Here is a 24,493-nt window from a genome sequence, read left to right on the forward strand (position 1 = left end):
AATGGAGAAGGAGAATGACTCAAACCAGGCAGGCAGTCAAGGGCCTGGACTCTGGACCACTGCCTCATCCTCCGTTTCTGTGAACAGTTAGCCCTGGAGCTTGAAACTTAGTCCACAGTTGCACAGCCTGACAATAGAACATAAGAGAAACTTGGTAAGGTTTCCAAATTTTCATCAACTGCAACACTAACCCTCTCAAGCAAACAGGGCCAGAAATCAGCACAGGCAGAACTGGAGCCCAGACCACTAGGACCAGCCTCAGTGGGTCCCCACACCACCCAACACCAGGACACCAGGAACTGGCGACAGTCACCCGGGTTCAGCATTTTTAATGCCTCCCCTGCTCCACGGGACCCACATGCAAATCACCTGAGGTGCTCCCAGAAAAGACCCGCATCACAGGCAAAGGCCAGTGTGCTGGGTCTCCATCCAGAAGACAGAAATGCAGATGCTGTGGTCCCTCCTCTGCCTGCTGGCAGCTCCCCTGGGTGAGGATCTGGGGGCTCTGGGATAGACTAGGGCCTTTCTGTGGGATGAGACAGACTCACCATGACTCTTCTTACCCCCCAGGTGTCCTATCTCAACTTACACTTCGGGAGTCCGGCCCAGGACTGGTGAAGCCTTCACAATCCCTCTCTCTCACCTGCATTGTCTCCGGGGGCTCCGTTACCAGCAGTTACTACTGGAACTGGATCCGCCAGCGCCCTGGGAGAGGGTTGGAGTGGCTGGGGTACTGGTCAGGTAGCACCAGCTACAACCCGGCTTTCCAGGGCCGCATCTCCATCACTGCTGACACAGCCCAGAACCAGTTCTCCCTGCAGCTGAGCTCCATGACCACCGAGGACACGGCCGTGTATTACTGTGCAAGAAGCACAGCGAGGGAAAGTCAGTGTGAGCTCAGTCGCAAACCTTGGTGCAGGGACCTGGAGGGGCTGGGCTGCAGGAGCGCTCAGGATCCACAAGAGGGCGCACAGGACCTACCAGGGGAACTAGGGGCATCAGGGGGTGCTTAGGGCCCCTTACCACAGGGACCAGCCCAGAAACAGGGGCAGAGCAGGAGTGAGGTCCTCACTGTCCGTAACTGGAGCTTTCTCTTCCTGGCACTCTGATCCTATGCGGACCTCCCTTTATTTCTTGCTTGCGTGCTCTTTTGTTTCAGTCCCAGTGTGATGTTTGGACCATGTAGATGATGCCATTTTTCACAATGTGTGGGAAGTGCTCCAAGAGGTCAACGCATCAGTGCTGTGTCTCCCCTTACTTCTTTCTCCGACACGTTCTTGGTCAGACCCCTGGTAGCTCATCGGAAATAGAAACACTGGCATTAACTGAAACCCACAGATGTTATCCATTTTATAATATTAGAAAATTATACTTGAAATGCTCTGCCAATCTCTACAGGGTTACCTTCCCTTATTGGTCCTCAGATTGCCCACAGCCCTTCTTTCCTTGGTGTATAATATGGCTTCTAACTACAAGACATCATCACAGGAGCCCTCACCCCTGGTCAGGGCACATTGTATAGGGTGGCATCTTGCTCCTTCCTCCTAGGGTCCACTTGCCTCTCTGGCATTCCACGAGGGTAATTTCTGAGCTCCAACCTGGCGAGTGAAATGCTCAGACCACTTCACGGACAGCAGGGGCTCAGTGTCTGGGTTACCACTATGTCCACAACTGCTTCCAGTGAGTGGGCGTCTCCCACCTGGCTTCTTGGTGTGAATGAATTACAGCATCCCACCTAAGTCCAGCCTCACAAGCTGTGTGGCTGTTCCCATCCTGGGTGCATGAAAGCCACTTCGGAAATGCAGCGGGATATTCTGATTTCATTCTCAGTTCAAATGCTCTTTAGTTTAAGTCTATTTCTGGATGCTGACAAGAGCTTGGACTCTTACGTCCAAGCTCATTTTTTTGTTTCAAATGTTATAGTATTCCACCAGCCATTCCAGTATGTATGGTACAGGAAGGAGAATCCTCCCCTTGGCTGGGTTCCCCACAATGGAAAGGAATTAAGAAGTATAATATCTAGAAGAAAAAGCAAAAATGTGGCCACATGTTGTGAATAAGAAACCCACAAGATACTGAAGACAAAATGCTGGTACACATATGAAAAACTTACATAATGTTTATGGTAATTCTGAGAAAACTTAATTTGAAATAATGATCCATTTCTCTTCCTATAATTCAAAGTATTAGAGAGAATATGATTTTATTTTTTATTTTTTTATTTTTTTTGACGTTTATTTATTTTTGAAACAGAGAGAGACAGAGCATGAACATGGGAGTGTCAAAGAGAGAGGGAAACACAGAATCCGAATTAGGGCTGTCAGCACAGAGCCCGACACGGGGCTCGAACTCAGGGACTGTGAGATCATGACCTGAGCCGAAGTCCTGAGCCGAAGTCAGACGCTCAACCATCTGAGCCACCCAGGCACCCCGAGAATATGATTTTAAATGTTATCATATATGTGGGGAGAAAGCTACTTTAACGTGGGCAATTGCATGTGCTTTGGTATAGCTATATCCCCAAAAGAGCAATGGACCCTTTTAATGAAAACTCCCATTCCTGTGGTACAATAATTCAATACATCAATCCCATACCCCAGGGGAAATACCATTTATGAAACACTGTGATAGTGATAACAATCTTCAATTCCAAAAATAGTGCATCCATATTTAAAACCCACCCTGCAGTAAAATAATAACAAAATTTTGTAATAAGGTGGACAAAACATTCTCTAAAATATATTGGCTGGTTACTAAAAGGAAAGTTTCAGCACAGTAGATAAAACTAAAAGCATTTGTTAAACTGATAAAGAGATGCAGAGATGACAGAGACAGAGAGACGGAGACACAGGGCCGCATCTCCATCACTGCTGACACATCCAGGAACCAGCTCTCCCTGCAGCTGAGTTCAGTGACCACTAAGGATATGACCATACATTAGTGTGCAAGAGACACAGCTAGTGGACATTGTGAGCCCAGACGCAAACCCCCCTGCAGGGAAACAGGAGGTGCTGGGCTGCAGGGGGCCTCAGGTCATGAGGGGGTTCTCAGGTCACCAGGGGGCGCTGGGTACACCAGCGCGAGGTCAGGTCACCAAAGGGCACTTGGGTCACCAGGGAGAGCTAAGGACACAAGGGGGCGCTCAGGATCCACCATGGGGCGCTCAGGTCACCAGCAGTTGCTCAGGTCAGTCACATGCTCTGAGCAGGTCACCTGACATGCTCAGGTCAATCACAACATGATGTCACTCAAGACACCAGAGGGTGCTCAGGACTACACAGCATAGGAACCAGCTCCTGAGCCCATGCATGGGAGCATATGTCCTCCATTAGTCTGGTGTGTGATTTTATTTCCTATGAGTGTATGCCTCCCCCAAGGACTCACTGTCTTTCTTCATGTGTTGCATCTTTTTAATACCACCCCACAGGTAAAGTCACTTACCACCTCTGCTCAATTAATTTAAATAGTCAGGAGTCCTTAATACTTCCTTGGTTCTCTATTCCAGGAAATCTTTCAATTTTAAGGAGGCAACTGAGAAATTCCTTGGGCAGTGGCCAAGGGCATGATGTTGCAGCCCAGGTGACCAGTGACCTCTGGCTATGGTCCACTCACAGCCTGCCTGTGTTGAATAAAACACACAATACTTTTACCTAACACAAAAAGAATCTTATTAGCACTGTTCTGTATTTTGAACTTCCAGGAGTTAAAAAAGTACAATACAATACGTGAAATGAAAAATACAGGTAATAAGATTAACACTGCATATTAAAACATGAGTGAACTTGAAGGAGAGTAATAAAAACCATCCAAAATTTAGCACAGAATAATGTATGTCTCCAAAAACAAAATCCAAGTGCCTGTAATGTTAAAAGACAATAGAAGCAGTCTAACATATACATACATATGTGTGTATACATGTATCTCCACATGCATACACACATATGTGTATGTAAATATAATGTATAACCGGAATCAAGGAAAATATTTTCAGAATTTGATGTAAATTATCAACAGATCTAAGGAGACCAAAGTGCCCCAAGAAGAGTAAAACTAAAGAAAATTCAATCAAGGGGCGCCTGGGTGGCTCAGTTGGTTGAGCGTCCGACTTCGGCTCAGGTCATGATCTCACAGTTTGTGGGTTCATGCCCCACATGGGGCTCTGTGCTGACAGCTCAGAGCCCGGAGCCTGTTTTCGATTCTGTGTATCCCTCTCTCTCTGCCCCTCCCCCACTCGCACTCTGTCTCTCTCTCCTTCAAAAATAAATAAAGATTAAAAAAAATTTTTTTTTAAAAAAGAAAGAAAATTCAATCAAGACACATCAAAATAAAATTCCTGAAAACCGAGGAAAATCCTAAAAGCAGCAAAGAAAAAAAACATATTATGAAGACAGGAACAAGGTTAATAACAACATCAAAACTTTCCATGAAAAACAACCAAAGCAGAAGGCAAGGGGTGAGAACTTTAAAGTGCTGAAGGAAAATTTTAAAGCCATTAACTTAGAATTCTAAACTAAGTGAAACTATATTCCAAATTTTAAGGCAAAATTGGCTGAAAACAAAATTACAAAATATCAAAATCTGTGCTTAGAAGGAAACACATAGCATTAAATGCTTACACCAGAAAATAATAAAGATCTTAAGTTAATAACCTAAGCTTCTACTTTAGAAATTAGAAAAGGAAAATCAAAATAAACTAAAATCAATCAGAAGAAAGGGAAAATAAAGATGAATGGAGATCATTGAAATTGAAAACAGAAAACAATAAAGAAAATGAACAATGGCAAAAGCAGATTGTTTGAAAAGATCAATCCAGTTGCTGGCAAGACTGACGAAGGAAAAAGAGACAAATCATCAATAACAAAATCTAATGAGGAGATATAAAAACATTCCACACTGTGTTTCATGAGACCACATTCTCTGTACAGTCAGTACAAAGAAAGAAAACTTCAGACCAGTATCCCTTATTAACATAGATGCTAAAATCCTTAACAAGATACAGTAAAACCTTGGTTTGTGAGCATAATTCATTCTGGAAACATGCTTGTAATCCAAAGCAGTTGTATATCAAAGTGAATTTCCCCATAAGAAATAACAGAAACTCAGACGATTCATATCACAAACCAAAAATATACATAAAAAATGATTACAATGCCACAAAATAATAATGAAAATACAAAGTATAAAAAAAGAAACAAAGTAACCTTCACTTACTTTGAAAACCTTCGTGGCTGGTGTGAGGGAGACAAGAGAGAGGATGGTTACTGTGTAGGCTAACTTTCACTCTCACTAATAGAATCACTGCTGTCTATTGGCTCCGTGGAATCTTTTTTCTTTTTGTGCAACTTTAACAAGTAACCTATCCAATGACACTTGCTTTCATCTCCCTTTGAGGATTTTGCAGAAATGTGGCATTGCATTGTCATTAAACAGATTCATTGCTCGCACTGCTACAGCCTTGTTCGCGTGGTGCTTTTCTATAGAATGTTTCACTGTTTCCCACATTTTACACATCTGCCAAATCTCATTTGAAGTGAGGGATTCCTTGGCCTTTTTCTCCTCCTCTGCAGGCGAGATCTCCCCCATAACCTCTGCTCGCGATGCAGACCCATCAGTTCATCGGTGTTGGCTCCTGGCCATGCTCCTCTGCCAGCTCCTGAATGTCGTCCTCCAGTCCCCTGGTCTCCCCCAAGGACACAGCTTCATCGACAACTGGCGGCTGCTGTTCATGAGCAAGCCCCTCTAAGTCAGGTCCAAGAACGCAACCAGGCTACAGTTTTCTGCAAGCAGAATTGAGGGTTCTCTTGGTGACCCCATCCCAGGCTTTATCGATGATCTTCAGGCAGTTCACAATGTGGAAATGATTTTTCCCAAGCTCTCATAGGGCAAGATTTGTTCCTTCGGTCACTTCGAAGCATCGCTGAAATCGTGCTTTGGTATAAAGCCTTTCAAAGTTCTGAATGACCTGCTGATCCATGGGCTGGAGGACTGGAGTGGTGTTGGGAGGAAGGAACTTGCCCTTAATGAACTCGAATTCCTCCAGTAAGTCGTCCTCAAAGCCTGGAGGCCGAGCACGAGCATCACCCATAACCCAAGGCAGATTCTTCTCTAAAAGGTATTTCTTCACTGCAGGACTGAAGACCTCGTTGATCTACTCAACAAGATATGAGTGACCCAAGCCTTGCCCTTGAACCTCCACAGAACATTTAACTGGCTCTCCTTGCATTTCTTGAAGGCTTGTGGATTCTCAGAATGATACATGAGCAGGGACTTGACTTTGAAACCCCCATTTGCATTAGCACAAAACAAGAAGGCGAGATGGTCTTCCGTGGGCTTGTGACGGGCACTGCATTCTCTTCTGTAATGCATGTCCTCTTTGGCATCTCTTTCCAAAAAAGCCCCATCTCATCGCAGTTAAAAACTTGCTCTGGCAGGTAACACTCGGAAGCCATGAGCTTCTGGAACTCAGTAGTGAACATCTCAGCTGCCTTAGCATCTGAACTCACAGCCTCTCCATGCCTCACAACACTACAGATGCCACTTTTCCTCTTAAAGTTATTGAACCATCCCCTGCTTGCCTTGAGGCCTTTTTCATTTTCCTTTGGTGTACCTGGAAGTTTACTTGCAAGGTCGGTGTACAAGGCCTTTGCCTTCTTGCAGATAAAGTTCTCAGTCACAGTATCACTTGCTAGTTGTTTCTTGTTTATCCAAACCAGAAGCATATTTTCAACGTCTTCCAGAACACATGGCGATTGCTTTGATATTCTCATGACTCCTTCAGCTGCATCTAGCCTCCTTATTTCTTCTTTCTTCTTTAATATTATACAAATAGTCAATGTAGACTTCTTATAAAATGTTGCAATTTTGGCCACTAATATACCTCGTTTGTACTTCTCGATGATTTCCTTCTTAACTTGCACCATAATCATTTCCTTTTTCTTACTGCCTTTCTTTTCAACCTTTTCCTGCATGGAGGCCATTGTATATGCTCACACGCATGTTGACTACAGTAAAGAATTAATGAACTCTTGTCATTTACTGAATTTAATGTAACCAGCAATAAGGCAGCAGAGGAGAGGGTCTCTATCTGCAGGCAGATTAACCTACAATGATGCAAAGCTTTCCTAAGTTTACTCTTGTCTGGAAGCAGAGGACTTCCCATAGGTGCTTTGAAGTGACAAAAATACATGAGTGCCAGTTGTGGGCACCTTCCAACATTCTTAAAAATCACTGATTTCTGCCAAACACTTTGGCCTGAGACCAAGCATCCGAGCATGGGAGACAATCCCCCACAGTCCTGCAGAGAGAGAGAGAGAGAGAGAGGAACCATTGACTCAGTTGTGATTATGTGATGTTTGACATCACATACTGCTCGTATGGCAAAACATCACTTGTTTATCAAGTTAAAATTTATTAGCAATGTTTTCTCTTCTTGTGTAACACTCAAAGAACAAATTACTCACAATCCAAGGTGTTACTGTATCAGCAAATCCTATCAGCAACACATGAAAATAATACCATGCCATGACAAAGCAGGAACTATCCCAACAAGTCAAGCCTGCTTCAGTTTTTGGTTTTGTTTTGTTTTGTTTTGTTTTGTTTTGTTTTTGAGGTAGGGAAGAGGGAGGGGCAGAAAGAGAGGAAGAGAGAGAATCTCAATCAGGTTTCATGCTGTCAGCATACCACAACCATGAAATCATGACCTGAGCCAAAATCAAGAGTTAGATGCTTAACTGGCTGAGCCACCCAGGCACCCTGCTTCCACACTTTTAAATGAATCAATTTCATCCAACATGTCAGCTGCATAAAGGAGAGTATTAACATGACTATGTAAATTGAGAGAGGAAGTTATTTGACAAATTACAGCATCCAGTGACAATAAAAACTCTTGGAGAGTTTGGGATAAAAGGGCCCTTCCTCAGTCTGATAAGGAGAAACATACAGCTAACATCATACTTCATGGTGAAAAGCTGAGTGATTCCCCCTCAGATCTGGAAAAAGTCAAGGATATCCAGTCTTCCCACATCTATTCAACATTTTACTTGAAACTCTAACAATGGCAGTAAGACTAAAAAATACAGAAGGATGTGCAAATGTGAAAGGAAAAGAGATGTCCGTATTTGTAGACAATATTTGTACCTCTGAGAAAAAAAAATCAAAGGGATCTACCCCCAAATCATCCATAATTTAATAAGTGACTTTAGAAAGATCACAGGTCAGGGGCGCCTGGGTGGCGCAGTCGGTTAAGCGTCCGACTTCAGCCAGGTCACGATCTCGCGGTCCGTGAGTTCGAGCCCCGCGTCAGGCTCTGGGCTGATGGCTCGGAGCCTGGAGCCTGTTTCCGATTCTGTGTCTCCCTCTCTCTCTGCCCCTCCCCCGTTCATGCTCTGTCTCTCTCTGTCCCAAAAATAAATAAAAAATGTTGAAAAAAAAAAATTAAAAAAAAAAAAAAAAAAAAGAAAGATCACAGGTCAATAAACAAAACATTAATCTATTTCTATATACTACCAATGTCTAAATAAAATCCAAAATTAAAGTAAGGGATGCCTTGGTGGCTCAGTCCATTAAGCATCCAACTTTTGGTTTCAACTCAGGTCATGATCTCATGGTTTGTGAGTTTGAGCCTTGCATAGGGCTCTGTGCTGATGGCGCAGAGCCTGATTGGGATTCTCTCTCTCTCTCTCTCTCTCTCTCTCTCTCTCTGTCCCTCTCCTGCTCACTCTCCCTCTCTCAAAATAAATAAATATTCTAAAAATATATAAAGTAAAAATACAATTTGCAATATCCTCCCAAAAGGATTAAATATTTAGATATAAATCTAACAAAACCTGTAAATGGACCTATGCTCTAGGTAAAATAAACCAAAGAAGATATAAATAAATAAATGGAGACATATTGCAAGGTGTATCATAGGAAATATTTCAGTTCTCCACAAACTGATTTGCAGAATTAACAGAATGTCAATCAGACTATTAGCAAACTTTTTTGTAGATCTGGGCAAACTGAGTTTTAAATTTATATGGACAAAGGAACTGAAGCATCCAAAACAGTGCTGAAAACCAAGTTGGGGGGGATCATACACAGTCTTAAGTCTCAATATAATTACAGCCATAAAGACTGTGTGATCCTAGCAAAGGAATAGATAATGGGACAGAACTGTGGATGGAAAACCATCCACACAAACATGGCCAATAGCTTTTTGACAGAGATGCAACCAGCCTCAAGAAGTTGACAGCACTGTTTATCACAAATTCACCTGGAAATTAGGGTGGACGTCTGTGCTCACTAATTGCCTTTATCCAAAGGAAAAGTAAATTTCCCATATTTTATGACAGGAAGTAGGCTTGCACCTTGGAGCCAGGTGCCTGTGAAGTTAGGCTCCCTCTGTCTCACAGAAACTGGGTGATGGGGCGCTGCCTTCCCAGATGATGACATTTGAAAGCCATGGCTCCCAGGTCCTTGAGGGAACACGCCTGGGTGATCCCGCTGGCAACAGGTCAATTTAGCTTATAAAGTCTTACATACATTTCAGAGAAGCAGAGAAAGAATTCATAATCCCAAAGTCTCTAAGGAAAAGGGGGGAGGAGATCTCATCTTTCTTGCACTAGGAAAAATGACTTTTTTTGGAAGAGAGATAGATTGAGCACTTGCACGAGCAGTGGTGGGGCAGAGAGGGAGGGAAGGAGAGAGAGAGAATTCCAAGCAGGCTCCGAGCTGTCAGCACAGAGCCAGATGGGAGGCTCGATCCCGCGAACCATGAGACCATGACCTGAGCCAAAATCAAGTGTCGGACCCTTGACTGTTTTTGTTTCAATTTAGATTTGTATTTGTCCTGATACCTCTTGTTCCCTGGCCAGCTGGCTGCAGGTGCAAGGTGGTGGCAGAACAATCAGAGGGGGTCAGGAGTTCTTGCCACGGCCTCACCGACTCTCTGGGGGTAGGCTCCAGATTCCCATTTGCCCCAGTGATCCTGGCACCCACAGGCACTCCTCCAGGGGCCTCTCTGTCCCGAAGCCGTGTTCTTAATCCTGCCACACCTGTGGGAGTCATCCCCAGGAGCGGCCCATCACTGGAAGTCTCCAGGAGCATTCGTTTACCTGCTGAGACCCAGCTGCCCACGTGCTCTGGCTGGGACGTCCAAACAGAGTGACTAGAAACGTGTCTTACCAAACACCTTGAAACAAGCGCTCAATATTTCACCATTAGGAATGTTGCTGTATGTCAAATAAGTCCCAGTTTTTAAAAGAAGAGTGGTACCAGAGTCAGGTCCCCATATATGCCCTTTCTTAAAGGAATTAGCTTCTAGTCACATTTGCTATGGATTTTAGTCATACATGTATCTTGAGTTTTATCAAACGATTCTTCTGCACCTACTGACTTTTTTTTTTCTCTCTTGCATGTTAACATGGTGAACAACATTGATTTTCAAATGTTAAACTATCCCTTTGTCCATAAAAAATCCTATCCGGTCATGTTGTATTTTCCTTTTAGTATGTTGACTGATTTGCTATTTAACACATTGTTTTGTTTTTGCTTTATTGTTTATGAGACACGATTAGTCTGTAATTATTCCCTCTGTGATACTCTCCTAGATTTCAGCATCAAGGTTGCAGTGTTGTCCTGGAGCAAACTGGGCAGTGTTCCTTGCACGGCTGTGTGACATCGGCATTATTTCTTTTTTAAGTAACTGGGGGGATGTGCCAGTAAAACTGAGATGAAGTGTGTTTTCCCTTTTTTGATGATAAATATCATACTCGTGGATTAAATTTCTTTAGAAGACACTGCACCGTTCATATTTTCTGTTGCTTCCTGGACCAGTTTTCCCAAGTTTCATGAACGTTTTTGTCTGTTTTATTTAATTGTTCCAATTTAGTTCCTTAAGTTTACTTAGACTATGTCTTTGTTACTGTTTTAATATCTAGCCGTAGGATCTTTCATGGTGTCCCCTTCCTTCTCCTTAGGGGTAATTTCTGCTTTCTTTTTTTTCCCTCTGTCACACTCGGTTTGTATTAATTTTATTAAGCTTTTCCACAAATTAAACTCTAAGCATTATTTCCCCTTCTGTATGTATTTTTCCTATCTCTTTGCCTTTAAATTTTTTAGGTATAATGAATACACAGGTATGCGTAGATGTGTGCACACAGTATCATGTGCAAAAGGTACTAATCTTTAAATCATATATGTATATGTTTGTGACCACAGCACATATCAGCATCTAGAATTTTGCCACAGAGCACAGCATCTTGACATTCACCCCTCGTCACCCACTTTGCCAAAGATGACTTTATTCTGGCTCCCATAACAATTGGAACACCCTCTCCTGCAGCCTCATATACATGAAATCATGTACTTTTTACTTATATGTCTTTGATTTCATTCAAAAGATGCATCTGTATTGTTGCTTATACAGTTTGTTCTTTTCTTAATTACTGTGTGATATTAAATTTTAAGGATATAGAGCAGTTTATTTATCTGTCCTCGAATTGGTGTGTAACTGCATTACTCCCAACGTGGAGCTGATATCAAGTAAACCACTGTGGTCAGCACAGTGATGCCCCCAGGGCTGTGAGTATGTGACCATGCATGGTGAAAGGGACTTTTCAGACACAGTTAAGACTCTTGAGATGGAGATTGTCCTGACTCGCCCTGGGCCCAGAATAATCACGAAAGTCACGGTAAGAAGGAGGCAGGAGAGTCAGTTAAATAGGAGACATGACAGCAGAATTAGACGTCTATTAGACTGCAAGCCATGTGATGCAGGCAGCCCCTCAAGAGCCTTCCAGAGGAACATGGCTCAGCCAACACCTTCACGTCAGCCCCACAGCACCAGGCTTCAGACTGAGTGAGATTTGTGCTATTTTAAACCTCTGTGTTTGTGGTCATTTGTTACAGCAGCCAGCGGAAACTCATACAGCTGGTATAGACTTCTCGGCAATGTCTTCTGCTGAAGAAATACATCCATTTCTCTTGGGTGTGTAACAGCATTGGGATTCCTGGGGCAGAAGTGAAGTGCATCACTTGTCAGAGACTGCCAACCATCCTCGACTAGTGTTTGAACCCACTGTCTTTGCCCCGCCTGCCTGAGGTCGAGTTGCTCCACATGCTCACTCTCCTGGCCGAGCCAGCCTCCCTCAGCTCACCATTCTTTAGTGGTAGGTCAGTGTAGGTCCATTTGCATTTCCCAGGTGGATAATGGTGCTCAGGCCTCTTCCCACATTTATTGGCCATTTGGATAGTCTAACTTTTAGGTGCTTTTCAAAGTCTTTTGTCCATTTCTATCGATTTATGTGTCTCTTTTTATTAATTTACACTCTTTAAAATATGTATGATAGAAGGAGTTCTTTTATGGGTATGTATTAAATTTAAATATGCATATAAATATAAATGTAAGTGTAAATTCTTCTCTCAGCCTGTAGATTGCCTATTTTCCCCTCGCTAGTTTCTTTTAAAGCTTCCTTTTGAAGAAGTCCAATTTTATATCATTTTTTTAGTTGTTCCTTTGAAGGAAATATTTAAATATCCCAAGTTCACGAAAATATTCTCCTGTTCTCTTCTGCAAGTTTTATTTTTATCTTTTATATTTAGGTGTGTGAAACTTCTCTAATTGTTGTTATGGCATACGGTTCAGATCAACGTTGTTTCCGTTTGAAGGGCACAGACTCCCTCCGCTGTGCTGTCCCCACCGAATCGCATGGGCATTGCTGTCATGAAGGGCTGACTGTGCACACTGTGTGGTAACGCCAGTGTGGTCCTAATCGCTGTGGATTGGCGTGAATCTTCATCTCTGGCAGTGGATTACTACAAATTTGTTCTCCTTCAAAATGCTTCGCTATTCTAGCTCCTTTGCAATCTTAGAAGCGTCTTGTCAATTTTCAAAACCCACCGGGATTTTTGCCGGGATTGAACTGGAACTTGGGTGTTATTCAGGGACAACTGGCACCTTGAGTACACTGAGTTTTCTAACCCATAAATGTGCTGTATGGCTTACCTCTTCTTGTATTTAGACTCTCTGAGCACTGCTTCATAATTTTCAGCACAAGCACCTTGCACCTTTTTTAGATTTTTACCATGGTATTTCATGGTTGTTTTTCATGTTATTGCTGTTTTCATTTTTCTTCCCAGACTCATTTTCCACGTGTTGGGTGCTTGTATACTAAAGAATCCTTGATTACTTAGTTTCAATAGATTTCTTTGTAGATGCCTCAAGACTCTGTACACGTATAATGGTGCAATCTCTGAATAGACACAGTTCTACTTCTCTTCCTTGCAGCCCGGGGTGGGCTTTCAGGGGGAGCCACAGCAAGGGCAGGGCTGTGGGTGAGGGTGATCAGCTGTGGTTGGCCTCGGGGATGGTTCTGGGGAGGGAAGGGGCTGGGACAGCACCTCAGCTATGGCACCTCCCACAGAAACATCCATAGCAGCCGTGATTCCTGTTCCAAAGCTGCATCATGGGCCCTGGCAAGAACCTGGGGTGGACATTTGCATCCCCTCTCAGGGAGGTCCTCATTCCCAAGTGCCACAGGCCTAGGGGTATTCTCTCTATCTCTTAGAAAATTCAGTTAGACACTACCCCATCCTGCATCAGAACTCCTCGGCACCCAGCACAGGAAACAGCCTGCCCAGGAAATGGGGCCCCCAGGAGGAAGCTGGCCACGCATTTGACAGCCTGGAGGTTTCTGATTTGCCACTGCAGCCCTACTACACTTGCTGTGGCCCCGACCAAGCAGGGTCTTCCTCCTGTGCAGGCAAGCCTGGACCCCGGTGATGGGCAGGTGCCCTGGCAGAAACCACAATGAGATGAGCAACTCAGGCAGGAAAGTTTCTTCCCTCTCTGGGCCACAGTCAGACCTTAAAGTGAATTAAGAAAAGTCCCAGTGAAGAAGTTGGTGAGGGCACTGAGTGTGCCACTTATAGGAAAACAGCCTCCCAGCCTGCAGGCCCTTCTCTGTGATGAGGTCACACTGGCCGACTCACCGTGGGGGCTGCAGAGATCCCAGCCCCGATCGTCAGCACAAATGGCATGAGGACCAGCCTTCCCATCTACCTTCAGAGCCCTTCTTTTCTGGCTCTGCAGGACCCCCCATGGTGGTACTGTGGGGCTGCTGGAGGTTAGTCCCCCAGCAGGGTCTCCAGTCTCAGGCACTGTGATGCCAACCAGTGAGCTCCACTGGAGACTACCTCAGGTCTGGGGAACCTGCCCCTGGATGGAGTTAACAGGTCATGCCTGTGCGTGTTCCCTGGTCACGCCTGTGCTTGTTCCCGGGCCACGGCCATGTGTGTTCCACATAGAGGCACACCTCTCCAGGCCAGGGATGAAGGCCTAACTGTACAGGGTGTCAAAGCTGAGAGACATTGCCCTGCCCTCCTCCCACTGACCAGAGTAGGGTGGGAGATGGCCACCCCGTTGCCCTCCCCTCTGCAGGTCAGCATTTTCCAGGGACCAGCAGTGGTAGGCAGGCCCTAGCAGTCCACCAGCCTACAGGCTTCTTGGATGTGGTGAGAAATGGTGGCATCCCCTGTCCTCACCCCATGGATGCAGCATGTCTGACTTCTGAAGACCACAGGCCCAAGGACAGTGGGGCTCAGAATGTGGCCAGCTGGGAGCTGCTCAGGAAAGTACCAGGACAGACACCTAGCACCTGTATCCCTGTGTCACCAAACAGGGAGTCTCTTCAAAGACCCTCATACAGCATGTATCTGTCATTAACCATCACCATTTGCTGATTGACAACTGGGGGTGCTTTGAGAGGAAGGGGTCCTGCCCACTCACCCCAACCCCCCATCCTGGGCCGTGTCCACCATCCCGGGTGTCTGGGTCACACCTGTTCCTGTCCATGGTTCCATGCTGAGAGCCACAGCCCACTTAGCTTGGCTTGACTGCACCCCACCATTTGGATGCAAAACACAAACCCAGGCCTATGTCCCTGGCTCTGTAGGTCCTCAGGGATGAGAACACTGACTGGCTGTCCTTCCACTCGCGAGCTTCCTGGGGCCAGGGTGGCTGTTTTGTGTCTCAGTCACAAGGACCCAGGTGTGATCCCAGGGAACAGCTGCATCTGTCTTGTTGGCTGATAGGTCCTAGGACCTGCAGGGATGCTGCTGTGTAACTGGCCCTCAGGGTTTGTTTGTTGAATGAATGAGTGAGTGAATGAATGAATGAATGGGATCTGGGCATACAGACTCCAGTATTTTTTTTAATTTTGTTTTAATGTTTATTTATTTTAGAGACCGTGAGGCAGAGCACAAGCAGGGGAGGGGCACAGAGAGCTGGAGATAGAATCTGAAGCAGGCTCCAGGCTCTGAGCTCTCAGCACAGAGCCCAACATGGGGCTCCAACCTGTGAACCATGAGATCATGACGTGAGTTGAAGTCGGACAGTCAACTGACGGAGCCACCCAAGAGCCCCCAGACTCCAGTATTAATGGAAGATCTGGGGGGCCTGGGTGGCTCAGTTAAGCGTCTGACTTTAGCTCCGGTCATGATCTCATAGTGGGTGGGTTCGAGCCCTGCATCAGGCTCTGTGCCGACAGCTCAGAGCCTGGAGCCTGCTTCAGATTCTCTCTCTCTCTCTCTCTCTCTCTCTCTCTCTCTCTCTCTCTCTCTCAAAAATAAATAAAGCTTTAAAAAAAATTAAAGTAGAATTCCCAGAGTCACAGAAACAGCATGCTTGGGATGTGGAGGTCTGGGGTCGGATGCTAAACAAAGACTCCTGGAACACGTCTATTAAGCCGAGGAAAAATCACCTCTTTTTAATGTGTGTGTCTTGTGATCTTCCAGATAACACATCTTATTTTCCCTAGAACACGAGATCATCTTACCATATACCAAAGTAACTGAGTGAAACTGGGCCATTGTTTCTGTCTCTGCTCACTCACCTTCCACTTTCTCACCTCTTCTTCTATAGATGGTAGGAGTCTAATAGTGTTACTACTTTCCCTTTCCAGTCTCTATTTGTTCAAAGTGAGTCACTGAGAGTGAGTGACAGTGACAGAATGGTAGAGTAAGCTCTCATTCTCCTACAAAACATCAAAAAAGGTGTCACCCTTCCCAGTGACACCATCTCTGCCATCCTCTGTCATCATCACAATAGCACTGAACCAAGACACCCAATGTCACCGGGCTTCATCCAAGGAGGTACCCTCTGGCAGGCGATGCCACTGGCCAGGCTTTCCTTCGCAAACACGTGGTCCCCCTCACATCCCCAACAGATGTTTCCTCCGCATCGTAGGCCTCCCTGTTCTAACCTCAGACACCAGCCTCCATCCTCCTTGTGCACGAGACAGGAGACTGCCAGAAGGTCAACCCTAGAAGCCACCAGACCATGTGTAGGAGAGAAGGAATCCAAAGACAGGTAGAAAATACACCTCTCCAAGTTGTTTCCGTTTCTTTTTTTTTAACATTTGTTCATTTTTGAGAGACAGAGAGAGACGGAGTGCAAGCAGGGGAGGAGCAGAGAGAGACAGAGGGAGACACAGAATGAAGCAGGCTCCAGGCTCTGAGCTGTCAGCACAGAGCCTGACATGGGGCTCGAAATCATGAACCACAAGATCGTCACTGAGCTGAAGTCAGACGCTTAGCCAACTGAGCCACCCAGGCACCCCTCCAAATTGTTTCTTGCATAAACACAAGGAAAAAATTGGTAAACACTTTGTCACTGTCACCCCCACTTCTGGATTGGGATCTGTGGTGTCTTTGACAGAGAACAAAATCATAATGCGCCAGTGAACATAAAAACCACAGGGAATGGGATGCGGATCCCTTAGAAGGATTTTGATGGCAGGTAAGTAAATAAAAATTCAACGGCATCATTCCAATGTCCCTTAAAAGCAGAAAATTAAACCAGAATTTGGTAATAACATTGATATTATTATTGATCATAATAAAATTGTGGTTTCATCAGTTTTGAGGCTGCACTTTTAGGGTGTTGTGCCTTCCCGTGGACGGGTAAGAGGACCCGTCACTCTGCAGGGTCCTCTTAAGGACTTAAGCAGGGTCACTCTGCACCCTTGTAACTTCTACTGCTCCAAAGACTACTTTCTCACATGTTAATATAGCCACTGGGACTCATACTCACCGGGCATGTGATGCACCTTCTCTAACCCTCCACTTCCTATCTCCATCTGTCATTGAATTTGAAATGAGGTTTTTTTTTTATTTGAGAGAAAGAGAGAGCATGAGCATGGGAGGGGCAAAGAGCTAGGAAAAGAGAGAATCCCAAGCAGGCCCCACGCTCAGCACGGAGCCTGACACGGGGTTCAATCCCATGACCCTGGAATCATGACGTGAGCCGAAATCAAGAGTCAGACACTCAACTGACTGAGCTACCCAGGCTTCCCTGAAGTGAGTTTCCTACAAGCAGTATATCGTCAGGTCACCTCTTTGATCCATTTTGCCAGCCTATCTTCTAATTGGTCTGTCTGACCGTGCATTAAAAATAATTATTGAGGGGCGCCTGGGTGGCTTGGTCGGTTAAGCGTCCGACTTCGGCTCAGGTCATGATCTCACGGTCCGTGAGTTCAAGCCCCGCGTCGGGCTCTGTGCTGACAGCTCAGAGCCTGGAGCCTGTTTCAGATTCTGTGTCTCCCTCTCTCTCTGCCCCTCCCCTGTTCATGCTTTGTCTCTCTCTGTCTCAAAAATAAATAAAAGTTAAAAAAAATTTAAAAAAAAAAGAAGAAAAATAATTATTGACACATTAGCCTTCAATCTCTTTACATGTGCTTTCTATTTGGTTCCTGCAGTTTTCATTTCTCTGTTCACCCTTGTTGCCTTCCTGTGGCACTTGAACATATTTTAGGATCCATCTGGGTTTCGTGCCTTCAAATCTTTACAGCGAAACGTGTGTCTTTCTTTGCATGGACTTTTCATAGCAGGTGCATCATCACAGACACTGGGAGATCCTCCAGCAGTCACCACCCATTCCGTCTGTCCCTGTGCCCTCCCCACCCATGGAGAGCACTGTCTTAAAAGTTTGGTTTCTCTTTCAATCATCAAATATGATTTGTAAAACTCGAGGAAAAGAAAGCCTGTTGTGTGGACACCCCCGGTCTCGCCACTGCTCCTCCATGAAGCCCCTTGAGTCTTTCTCCTTTGATTTGCCGACTGTCTGAGGAACGCTACATAACACGTCACAAAGCCAGTCCTCACAGAAACGTCTGCAAGCAATTCCTGTAGTGTCTTTTCACACGTGCACATGCCTACTTCCCTCTGCTCCCAGAGGCCGGGTTCCCTGGATGCGGTGCCCACAACTACCAGCCCTTCTACGTCCAGCACTTGGGAAGCCCGTGCAGCCTCTTCATGGCCCCCACGGCCTCAGATGGGAAACCCTCCCCAGGTGACATGTCCTTTCTCTCTCGCTGCTTTCGAGACCACTCCTGGGACTCTGGTTTGCAAAGGCTTCGTTGTGAAACGTCTTGTCGTGATTTCTTCGAGCTTATCCGGTTTTGCTTTTTGGAAGTTTGTATCCTTCACCAAATGTGTTAACTTTTCAGTCATTATTTCCTCAGTCTTCCCGCCCACTGCCTTCCCTCCTTCTGGGGCTCCAGTGCTACCGGGTGACACCTCTGTTCTTGCCTCAGGTCCCCTCCAGGCTGCTCTGGGAAGTCTGTTCCTGTCTGTCGTTTCTACTGTCCCATCCCCAAGTCCGCCAACTGGGCACTCCATCTCTGCTCTAGTGTCCGCCCAGCACAGACTGTGTTTTCCTGTTCTATAAGTTCTGATTCTTTTTTATAGATTCTACTTCTTTGTTTCCATTTTCTGATTTTTTTCATTTGCTTCAATAAAATTTGTGATTAAATTTTGAGGCATCTCGTGTGTGTGTTTTACCCAAGTGTAGTTAACGTACAGTGTCCCATTAGTTTCGGGAGTGAGCGCAGTGGTTCAGCACCTCCCTACGCCACCCTGCTCCATCCCTGTCGCCTGTCCCCGCCTCCCCCCACCCCCCCCCACCACCACCTCCACTCTGGCGACCACCAGTTGGCTCTCCGACTCTAAAACATCGCCATATAATTGCAACATGGAATTCACCTGACTGTTGCTGTCATTTGACTGTTTTTTTCCTCAAGTTAGATTGTCTTGATTGCTGGAATGATGGGCACTGTTTTACTGCATCCTGGAGGTTTCATCCACTACATCTCTAGTTGAGTGTCAGGCCTGGGGTACTTTTGCAGGCTGTGGACCACGTACTGTTCAGGCGGGGCATCCGTTCCACTGGCGTGTTTGCATCCCTGCCACTGTGGCATGCCTATTGTGACAGGTGTTGCCTGGAGGGTGGGAGGCAGGGTGGGGTGGGGTCCCCCAGGATGGTGCCCCGGCTGCCCTGCCAGCTTTGAGCTCTTGAACCCCTGGAGACAACAAGGGTCTCCAGATAGGCTGCTATGAGAGCAGAGCCCCCACCAGCTCCCCCCACCAGCCCTGGTCGTCTCTGGGGAAATGGAGTGTCTCAGCCTGGCCCCTAATTGCTTGTGGGGCCCCATTCCCAGCTCCTGTCCCACTCACCCTCTTTTCCAGGAGTCTTCCCTCTGGTGCTGATATATGGGGGAGGAAAGAGCCTAGCTGTGCTGCCTTCTGATGCCAGGCTGTGGGTCTGGGGGCCCAGCCTCTCACAGGTCCTGGGAGATCAGCAAGGGTTCAGTAGATCAGGGGCACAGAAAGCATGAATAGGGACCACCTCATCATCCTCAGTGGGAAAACTTCCTACCACAGAGGCAGACAATCCTGTTTCGGTAACCTGTATATTCAGTGTAATACAAATACGTCCTACGGGTGGTAAAATACACAAGAGCAGCCGGAAAATGGAAACTGCGTATGGTCCAAGTAATAATGATGCCACACCCAGCCTGATGGCACGGACCATTCAAAGGAACAGGTTAGAGAGATGTGCTGTTGCTCACAGGGACACCACACTGAAGGAGCTCTAAGGGACGCTCCTACGTGGGAAAAATAAGTCACACATACGTGTGTGTGTGTGTCCCGTTTATGCACAAAAATATCCAGAGTGGCACATGCATGCTGTGTGTGAGTGTGTCAATGCATAGAGCAGTGTGTAGAGACGCAAACCCGCCCATGAGCACCACCAGGCTGGCCACAGCCTCTGACCCCAGCTATTTCTTCCCCACGAGTCTTTCTGGCATTATTGGAGGACATAAACCCCAAAGAAGTGAGCATGTGGGGGGCCTCTGGGGGTCTCAGTGGGTTAAGCATCTGACTCGATCTCGGCTTAGGTCATGATCTCATGGTTGTGAGTTCGAGTTCCACGTTGTGCTCTGTGCTGACAGAGTGGAGCCTACTTGGGATTCTCTGTCTCCCTCTCTCTCGGCCCCTCCCATGCTCTCTCTCATGTGTTCTCTCTCTCTCTCTCAAAAAAAATAAATAAACTTTAAATTTAAAAAATATTTTAAAGAAAGAAGTGCGCGTGTGGGAGGAGCATTAAGCAGGACCCCGCCCCGTGTGTGGCTGGGACACCCAGTCGTTCCCAAGCTCACAGTAGCTGCGTGAGCTACACCCCAAACAAGATAATGTTGGAAATAAAAGCAAACTCACCTCAGAAGCTCACATGACCCAGCAACCGACCAGCATCTGCTCTGACAACCTGTTTGTGCCGCTTCGGCTCACAGGATAATAATGACGGTTCCGATGGCACACGGAGGTAAGCAAACGATGGGCTGCAAACTCGTATGTCCGAAAGAGAACACATCGCTTCTCAATTAAAAATCTGATTGGCTCTTGTGTTACAAGGAAACTTCATTAAGTTTTTTAAGCCCTTTGGCTGCTTCTCTGTGTTCTGAACATGTCGCATGTTCTTTCCCCCACGCGTCATCCATGTGGACGTGACACACACAGGTTTCCTAAAAGCAAGCCTGCCTGGAATCCTGCACGTAGGGACTTGGCAAAGCGCTAAGGGTTCCTCAAGGTTCCTTTGTGCACTTATTTGCCCAAGGACAGAGGCCGAGGGTCTGTGAGCCAGTGCATTGCTGGCCCCTCTCTCCTTCCTGATTCAGCAGCCACACAAGGGAACAGCAAATAAACTAAACCCTGCGGGCAGTTTGGCTGACAGCCAGGAGGTGGGAGAGCCAGGGCCCTGGACAGGGTGAGGCCTCCAGGCATGCTCTTGGAGTCCTGGCCCCCAGGCAGCAAGCGGGTGGCTGAAGCTGACTGTGGAGCCAACAGACACATCCCTGGGCCTGTGATGCCGAGAAGCCACCAGGGAGCCGGAATATGAGCTGGAACGGCATGCACGCATTCATGCACGCCGAGGTGCTCTGGGCAACCAGCCGTCTACACCCTACTGTGGGGTCCCCTTTGTGGGCTCCTGCTGTAGGCCCCCTGCTGTGGGCCCCCACTGTGAGCCCCCTCTGTGAGTTCCCTCCTATGGCCCCTCCACCATGGGCTCCCCTCTGTGGGCCCCCTGCTATGGGCTCCTGCTGTGGGTTCCCCCTGTGAGCTCCCTCCTATGGGCCCCCTCGTGGGCTCCTCGCTATGGACTCCCAGCTATGGGCACCCCCCCCCCCGTGGGTTCCCTCCTGTGAGCCCCTCAGTGAGCTCCCTCCTGTGGGCCCCCCGTGGGCTCCCCCCATGGGCTCCTGCTGTGGGCTCCCCTGTGAGTTCCCTCTTGTGGGCCCCCTCCTGTGGGCCTCCCCGTGGGCTGCCTCGTGTGGGACAGCCCCCCATGGGCTCCCTCCTTTGGGCCCCCGCTGTGGGCTCCCTCCTGTGGGTTCCCCTGTGGGCCCCCCCTGTGAGCTCCCTCCTGTGGACCCCCCTGTGAGCTCCCTCCTGTGCCGCCCCCTCCCCGTGAGCTCCCTCTTGTGGGCTCCCTCCTGTGGGCCCCCCTGTAGCTCCCTCCTGTGGGCCCCCTTGTAGCTCCCTCCTGTGGACCCCCCTGTGAGCTCCCTCCTGTGCCCCCCCGCTGAGCTCCCTCCTGTGGGTTCCCTCCTGTGGGACCCCTGTAGCTCCCTCCTGTGGACCCCCCTGTGAGCTCCCTCCTGTGGGCCCCCCTGTGAGCTCCCTCCTGTGGGCACCCTTGTAGCTCCCTCCTGTGCCCCCCCCCTGAGCTCCCTCCTGTGGGTTCCCTCCTGTGGGACCCCTGTAGCTCCCTCCTGTGGACCCCCCTGTGAGCTCCCTCCTGTGGCCCCCCTACCCCCGTGAGCTCCCGCCTGTGGGCTCCCTCCTGTGGGCCCCCCTGTAGCTCCCTCCTGTGGGCCCCCTTGTGGGCTCCCTCCTGTGGGTTCCCCTGTGGGCTCCCTCCTGTGGGCCCCCCGTGAGCTCCCTCCTGTGGGCTCCCCTGTGAGCTCCCTCCTGTGGGCCCCCCTGTGAGCTCCCTCCTGTGGGCACCCCCCCCCCAGCTCTCTCTTGTGAGCCCCTCTTGTGGGCTCCCTCCTGTGGGCCCCCTGTGAGCTCCCTCCTGTGGGGCCCCCCTGTGAGCTCCCTCCTGTGGGCCCCCTGTGAGCTCCCTCCTGTGCCCCCCCCCCGCCCCCCCCCCCCCGTGAGCTCCCTCCTGTGCCCCCCCCACCGTGAGCTCCCTCCTGTGGGCTCCCTCCTGTGGGCCCCCCTATAGCTTCCTCTTGTGGGCCCCCCTGTAGCTCCCTCCTGTGGGCCCCCTTGTGGGCTCCCTCCTATGAGCCCCCCTGTGAGCTCCCTCCTGTGGGACCTCTGTGAGCTCCCCCCTGTGAGCTCCCTCCTGTGGACCCCCCTGTACCTCCCTCCTGTGGGCCCCCCCCATGAGCTCCCTTCTGTGGGGGGGCCCCGTGAGCTCCCTCCTGTGGGCCCCCCTATGAGCTACCCCCCTGTGAGCTGCCTCCTATGGACCACCCCCGTGAGCTCCTTCCTGTGGGCCCCCTTATGGGCTCCCTGCCATGGGCCCCCAAAATATAAGCTCCAGGTTTCTCTCTGCTGCATCTCTGTCTCCCAACAGGAAAGACGGGGGCCAGGTGCCCCAGCAGGGCTGCCCAGGACTGTTGGGGGGGTGGACAAGACAAGGGTCCTCACACTGGTGACCTACCACAGGCACACAGCTGGGGCGGGGCCGTCCCTTAGAAAAGGTGTGGCCCAGGGACCGGGGAAGTGTGGTCAGGACGTGCAGGCTGGGCGGGCACAGCTCCCTGAAGACCCACCATGTTAGAGACCCCAGGGACTCCTCAGGGGAAGCCAGAAGGCGCCCATGCAGCACCAGTCCCCCCGGGGCTCCCCAGGGTCCTCTGTCTGAGGCTGGGGACCTCGCCCAGGGAGGCAGCTGCCCCAGTCTGGGGGTGGGGGGTGCTCTGAGGGGTCCTCCCTCTGGGTCTGCAGGACCCCAACCTCGGGGCAGGCCTGGGTCTACGGGGAGAATACCAGTCCCGAGAAACCACCGAGCTCAACAGAGCTCAATGTAGGAGGCCAGCCCACACCTGCGTCTCCCAGGCCCCAGGGAGGGCTGGTGAGGGTCTCACCTGACAGGGTGTGACGGCAGCCATGCCAGTTACTGGATGACCTAAGTGGGTGTGCCCACGGAGTGGGGACAGGTGGGCGGCTGGGCTCGCTAACTGTGGGGAGGTGTAGGTGGTCAGTGGTGTCTCTGCAGCCAGGAGGCCAGGCCCACTGACCCCAGGCAGCCACAAGCTGGGACCCCACAAGGCTGAAGGGCTAAGCAGGGCCAGAACAAGAAAGTTGTCATCAACGGACCCAGGCCGCAGTGTCTGAGGTCTGTCACACACAGTGGTGCGGAAGATTCTGGTGTGTAACTTAGGGCTTGGCTTTAGGGAAGGCCAAGCTCCAAGCACTTACCTGCATTGCCTGTCCCCCTAAAAATGGAGGTGACAGGGGAGTGGATGCAGGTGCAGAGGGCGGCCACAGACCCACAGGCACCTGCACCCACTGCCTCCCACCTTGTCCTCACTGCCACCTGCAGCCCCACGGGGCACGTCCCTAGACCCACTGACAGCAAAGTTCCCTGCACAGGCCTGGACATGGGGGGCTTAACATCACAGCCCAGGGAAGGCTGTGTGGGCTGACAGCTCAGAGAGGAAGGGTGAGGGTGCCTCTGTCCCAGGTGGAGGAGATGTGTGAAGGCCAGGTGGACCAGGTGACCCAAGCCAGGGGGTGACACAAAACCCAAATCCCCAGGTGACCAGCTGGGTTGGGGCCGGGACCCTGGGGTGGAAGGACCTGGGGCCCAGAGGGATGGAGAGGCCCTGGAACCCACCCAGGGTCAGATAGAGGCCGCTGGGAACTGTATCAGCCCTGGGCTGTCCCTGGGCTGTGATGCCCTGGCAGATCAAGCCTGAGCAGGACAGAGGCTGTCACCTGCCTGTCATCTACCAAGTGAACCCTGGTGAGTCCTGGGGCTCAAGTTCTAACCTTGAAGCAGCAAAAGCTTCTGGAATCCACCAATCACTGGCGTGTCCCAGAAGGCGAGTCTGGCTTCCAGTCAGTGTTCCATAAATGCCCATTGAGTGGGTGGAGTGAAGGGTTCACAAGTGGCCCCCCAAAAATATCCAGGTCCTTATTCCCAGAGCCTGTGACTGTC

General features: G+C 48.8%; 1 long non-coding RNA gene and 1 gene segment (V, D, J or C); one reads left to right on the top strand and one right to left on the bottom strand.

Annotated features, from left to right (window-relative positions):
* Positions 1 to 364: 364 nt before the first annotated feature.
* LOC128773081 (immunoglobulin heavy variable 4-59-like) lies at positions 365 to 1,028 on the top strand. The segment is given in 2 exon segments: positions 365 to 488; positions 571 to 1,028. Coding segments are annotated over 2 exon segments (489 nt in total).
* A 16,661-nt stretch (positions 1,029 to 17,689) lies between these two features.
* Positions 17,690 to 21,091, bottom strand: LOC109261196 (uncharacterized). The gene is made up of 3 exons (XR_002077291.2): positions 20,536 to 21,091; positions 19,492 to 19,604; positions 17,690 to 19,256 (listed from the first exon to the last, which is right to left on the bottom strand). It is a non-coding gene; the product is annotated as an uncharacterized LOC109261196 (long non-coding RNA).
* Positions 21,092 to 24,493: the final 3,402 nt, after the last annotated feature.

The sequence above is a fragment of the Panthera pardus genome, unplaced genomic scaffold (genome assembly GCF_024362965.1).
Source record: "Panthera pardus isolate Hobbes unplaced genomic scaffold, ASM2436296v1 HiC_scaffold_24, whole genome shotgun sequence".
Lineage (NCBI taxonomy): Eukaryota > Metazoa > Chordata > Mammalia > Carnivora > Felidae > Panthera > Panthera pardus.